The sequence below is a fragment of the Aedes aegypti genome, chromosome 1 (assembly GCF_002204515.2).
Source record: "Aedes aegypti strain LVP_AGWG chromosome 1, AaegL5.0 Primary Assembly, whole genome shotgun sequence".
Taxonomy (NCBI): domain Eukaryota; kingdom Metazoa; phylum Arthropoda; class Insecta; order Diptera; family Culicidae; genus Aedes; species Aedes aegypti.
Window position 1 is genome coordinate 142982846 of NC_035107.1, and position 5364 is coordinate 142988209.

General features: G+C 39.6%; 1 protein-coding gene across 2 annotated transcripts; it reads left to right on the top strand.

Annotated features, from left to right (window-relative positions):
* Positions 1–3701: 3701 nt before the first annotated feature.
* LOC5579199 lies at positions 3702–4422 on the top strand. Of its 2 annotated transcripts, none has more exons than XM_001657276.2 (3): positions 3702–3845; positions 3926–4146; positions 4219–4422. In XM_001657276.2, exons 2-3 carry the CDS (start codon positions 3984–3986, stop codon positions 4284–4286), a joined length of 231 nt encoding a protein of 76 aa, XP_001657326.1. In that variant the 5' UTR covers positions 3702–3845; positions 3926–3983; the 3' UTR covers positions 4287–4422. The 2 variants fall into 2 exon arrangements, with proteins under 2 accessions (XP_001657326.1, XP_021705121.1); XM_021849429.1 differs by having other exon boundaries at positions 3763–3845; positions 3903–4146.
* The last annotated feature ends 942 nt before the right edge of the window (positions 4423–5364 follow it).

The following is a 5364-nucleotide window of genomic DNA, read 5'->3' on the forward strand; positions in this document are numbered from 1 at the left end:
TCCGATTGGGAAACCAAGCATGGCATCGCTTGAGAAACCGGATGATGCTCCGATTGCTGAGGATGGTTGCAAATTAGCTTCAAATTCGGTTGACACGATTGTGTCTCTGGGTGCGATACGGCTATTTTACTTTTCGGTTGTATAGGAACATTCTGCATTTGCCAGAATGATTCCGGTGGTCCCATATGGTTTTTCTGGTTCGGAGTCGATGTATTCGTGGCCTGCTTCAGGGACACCGGTTCTTTCGGTACGGCGCCTTGAGATTTACCAGCTTTATCGCCCAACGATGTTAGTGGTGTTGCCAAATTCTTCGCTCCATTTACACCCTTGTCAGTTGATTTGGCTGGTGGTTCATCTAAGCCTTCTTTTTTCTTCGCTTGATCGGTTTGGCTGCTGCGATCGGCCAGCATGCCAGCGTGGTCCATTATCCACCTATTGACTTTGTCCTTGCTGCTCACTCGACTCCTACGACTCTTGATGCTCTCGTCGTCATCTTCGCTCGCCTCTGCAATCAGCAGAGCGTATTTCTCATCTCGAAATTTTTTCTCCATGGCCGCTTTCTCAAGCAAGACCTTTTCTTGGCGCTCTTTTTCTAACTGCTGTCGCTCTATCATCAGCTTTTCTTCGGCCTTACGCTCCTCCTCAATCTTCATCAATTGAAGCTGAATCCTTATCGACCGATTGCTTTGACCGGATTTACTGGACTTACTGGATTTTGACACGTCATCAACGACTATGGCAGAGGCACATTTGCTGCATGACCAACATCTATCCCGGATACCGTCGTCAACCGAAGCGCATGAAAAATGGTACCGATCCTTACAGGCATCGCAGGCTACCAAGTTTTCTTCCCGATCCGGTTTATTACAGGCAATGCAATTCTGCAGATCCGTATTTGATGCCATCGCAAACTATCTCTCCGATGATTCTTCTCGAAGTCCGTGTTCGACCGTCGTATTGGTCAGAATTCTTTAAAGATTGTTGCCACCTCGAAGTAGAAACAGGGATTCGCAGATCTTTTAGCTGTCCAATGTAGTTTATTGACGATGCTTTAAAGCTAAAATGTATAATCGGTTAACAAATGTCCACATAATCTATTTTCATACCAACATCTTACAATTCTGGTAACCCTTTTCAGCCTTAGGGCCTGTTCATAAATTTCATAACGCTGAAGGGGGTGGGTGGGTGTCCTCAAAATGTTACAGCTCATACAAAATTTATAAAACATTCATAAAAAATGCGTTACGAGGGGGTGGGTGGGTATCGAAAATGACCATTTTTAGCGTTATGAAATTTGTGAATGAACCCTTAACTACTCCGAGTCAACAAATAGCTATTCCAAAACCCTGTGGACTAAATATAAAAGTTAATGGAATGGTGTAATAGCTAATAGAAACCTTACTCACAATTAGACAGCTATTTCCAGTCGCTTTGTGTACTTTGATCAATAAGTTCAATAGCTTTAAGTTATTTAACCTGAAAGTTCACGTAGGTTTAATATTTTAGATAGTAATTCATTATACTGACTTTTTAGGCACTTACAACGTTAATTAATTGCTTTTGATTATAAATACCATAAATACCGATAGATATAAAATATTATTTGTAATTGCGAAAACTCAATTTATCCAACAAAAACTTCATGCATGGCATGGTTCTAGATAAATACTACCTACACGGCATTCTGTCGACTCATCTCCCTCTGACAGTTACCTATCGTTCTTCACATTCATGTCATCTTTCAATTCGACAACCTCATTGACACCGAGTGATCGTTTCTGTGCGACAGTCGTAGCAGGTTTAGCAATGTGTGCTACGCTCCTGCTTACAATGTGTTTTTGACCTGAACTAAACCGTTTGGCACTAAAATTGGGACAGGGCTTTAGGACCCTATTAAAGGCTTAAATAAACTGAGGAAATCAATATTCTTAGCTGGTAAAATCACCGCGCCACTCTCATCCAACAGGAACAACCCGCTAAGGTACACTAGCCGGTGTCAGTAGTAGCCGAACATCCCATCGTCGATTGGATACCGCCAGAATCTTTGCAAACAACTTCAACAGAAGTTATGTTTTCCTTACAGTAAAGAACATTAACATTCCTTCTGAGCCTCGTCCACCGCCGAAGGATGGGCCGGTATTCCGTTTTTGCTGCTACTATCGTTTATATCGGCAGATATCGCACAGGATTACCTGCGACGGATACTTAGACGGGGACAATTTTCGAAACTCTACAGTATCGGAGGTATGTTCTCATTTCTTTTAAATCTGGTGCAGCGTGAAATGTGAGAAATTGAATGAGGGACTACGTTGTATCAATATGATTGCCAAACTATTATCAAGCCGACAGGTGCAAATATGATACTAAAACATTCCAACATAATTCCTCTCAAAGTAACACGGTTCCTACATCTATGTTTTGGGATATGCATGTTATCGTACCAAACAAACATTAAGTATTGTTCGTTTAGTTGAGGAATAGATTCTCGTGCACATTTTCAACGTGGAAAAATAAATACTCACACGTCAGATTATATGGAACTTTCAGAGAAGCGCGCACCTTGCATTCAATGTGCAATCCAACATAATGCGTTACATGTGGGTTACTTGTTGGTTTTGTTGCCTACGACGCCATCCAATATATGGCAAACATGGTGGGAGAATATTTTGGTGTGACTAAATTATTTAGGTGTGAGTCTATTAGAGGGCAAAATCCTCAATAACTGATGTAATAAATTATGGCATAATTTTTCTGAAAACAAGCTCAAAATTTAAAAAGAGCCTTAAATTGAAAGTAGACTTTAGATAAGCCCTTTTGTCATCGTTGGAAAGGGGCGAAATTTCACGCTAAGCGAAACCCTTTCAAAATTCAATTACAGTCAACTTTTGTTCGTTGCACTAAACCTGTAGCCCACTTAGTGAAAGACTTTCACTAATCGGGCTGAGTTTCGAGCTGTCAAATATCATAGAACAAAAGAAAATCAAAGCTACCAATGTTGATAAATTGCCTCTTATGTCAGAAATTGACGTTTACCTTCGTTTTAGGTGGGCTATAGCCCAACTAACGGGAGCCCGATTAAAACGTAGCCCACCTAAAGATAGTGCAACGAACGAAATTTGACTGTACGCCCAATTGTTTTTTTTTATAATTTACTACACGTAAAGTAAAACAATGATGTTTTGTGGTTTTTCTTGCAAGTACGATACAAAAGGATGCCAGCCCAACCTTTAACTTAAATTTGTTTATTTTTGTTAGTTTCGCCACTTTGAAAACATGTCCACACGGAGAAATATTTTTACTTAATTTTTGAGTTTACTTTACCCAAAATTAAGTATATCGATTATAGTTTCAACCCAAAATCTCTCGGTTTTCTCTTTCTCCCACACGAATGTTGTCAAAAATAGAGAGAGCTGCATCTACCCAATGGGGGTACTTTGGCCCAATAAGCCAAATTTGGGTAAATGCAACTTTTCTTATGTTTGGGTCGAAAGAACTCAATTTTGAGTTAAATCAACCCAAAATTGAGTATATTTTTCTTATGGAATTAAAGCCAAACTACCTAGTGGGGACCTTGGAAATTTAGCCAAAATTGAGTTATTGGGCTCAACTACGGAATTGCGTTGAAACAACCCAAAATTGAGTTGAATTCCGTTGCATATGAAAAAAATGGTTATCAGCTTTAACCGTGCATGCCAGAAAGCCTTTTTGTAAACCCTGCGATTCGATTTCGAACATTGTTCGAAAAGCGTCTCACTGTCAGTTTTGCGAATGACATTTCTTTGGAGTAGTTTTCCATTTTCTTTCTGCTGAACCGCTGTGATTCTTGTACGAGTGCTTGGAAGAGAGTAAGTGTTGTCTATGAGTCGAAAAATTACATAATCGCGCTTATTTCAATAATTTAGTTATCCGTCCAATAAATTTGCAGGTTCCATCTTTGTGTGTTATTTTCGAGGGAACTGTAAATCGCAAAAAAATCCATCAAAATGTCCGACCCAGTCGCACGTCCGATGAAATTCCCGTACACCTTCTCGGCCCAGATTGCTCAGTTCCCGTTCCAGCACTATTTCAAGAATCAGTGGATCTGGCGCTACTATTTCATCGCGTTCGGTGTGTCCATTCCGCTGTTCTACAAAATCAGCAAATTGGGTAAGAATCGATAATTTTCCGGATCGGTTTAAATTACTCAAAAATGCCTAACCTTGAAAACGTATCTTCCAGCCAACTCCCCCGGAAATGTTGCCAAATGGGCCGAATCGAAGCGCAAGGAACACGCTGAACATCATTAGGAATGAAGAATAAAAAATTGGAAAATATCTACAGCATAAATGCCATCATGCTACCCGTAATGGATTAGGATAGAAGATATTTAACTCCGTAAACAACCATTGAAGAGCTACAATACATGTTGGAAATGAAACTGTATTTGGCTTATATTCATTATATCCGATTTTCCTTTTTTTGCATGTTAAGCTTGTGCAAATTTAATTTCTCAACTTTTAAATTATTATACTGTTAACTCTTCCTTACTCGGTATTTCGTATCTCGATATCGAGTTAGGGTACCATAGTATAAGGTAGTTTTCATGTCAACTAGTTTTGTGTTCTATAATTTAATGGTCCCTTCAATATGGACCGATGCACGAGTTCACAAATTTGATGTTTGAGCGGTGCCAAATTCACTAGTTACCATGGCTACATAAATAACACGGCACAGCTCCAACGTCAAATAGTGAACTCGTGCATTGGTCCATTGAGTTATGAATAGTTAGCATAAGCATGAGCATAAACATTGATGACCGTACAATTCATAGTTGCTACTCCGTGATTGACCAGAATAATCGAAGTTGCACAAGGAACCAACAGATGTAGCTTGGGAATAGCTTTCCATCTTCAATGTACACTTTCGAGAACTCCAAACATTATAAAGTCAATAACGGCGCCAGCCACGTTTTTACGGTCATCAAGGAAAGGTGGGATTATGAGTGTGACATTTATTGTTACTGGAGACCGAGATCACCTTGTATCTGCATGGTTGTCACAGGGAGGAATTTGTCTCTATTTTTCCAAAAAAACGTGTATACTTCAAGGATGTGTTATTCTACGCAACCATTCCTCTCTCTTATAGCTTCCTTTTTTTTAATACACCATCTTGATTATGTCATGATTTCTCAAGTTTTTGACGGTGTCCGGTACTGGGGGATCTCCACCTATATTCGTACAGGACACTGTTTTTACATCAAGTTAGTAAAAACACTATTAAATGATACATTGAGTTCAAATATTTTATCAATAACAAAAGCAGGGCTGTTACAACATTCGCGAATTGCGCGATTCTCGTGGATTTATATCCGCCAGTCGCGAAAAT

What these genes read in the sequence shown, in the direction of transcription:
- LOC5579199 (XM_001657276.2), top strand. Translation starts at nt 3,984, where the DNA reads ATGTCCGACCCAGTCGCACGTCCGATGAAATTCCCGTACACCTTCTCG. An exon ending in CTACAAAATCAGCAAATTGG is followed by an intron (nt 4,147 to 4,218) that starts GTAAGAATCGAT and finishes CGTATCTTCCAG; the next exon opens with CCAACTCCCCCGGAAATGTT.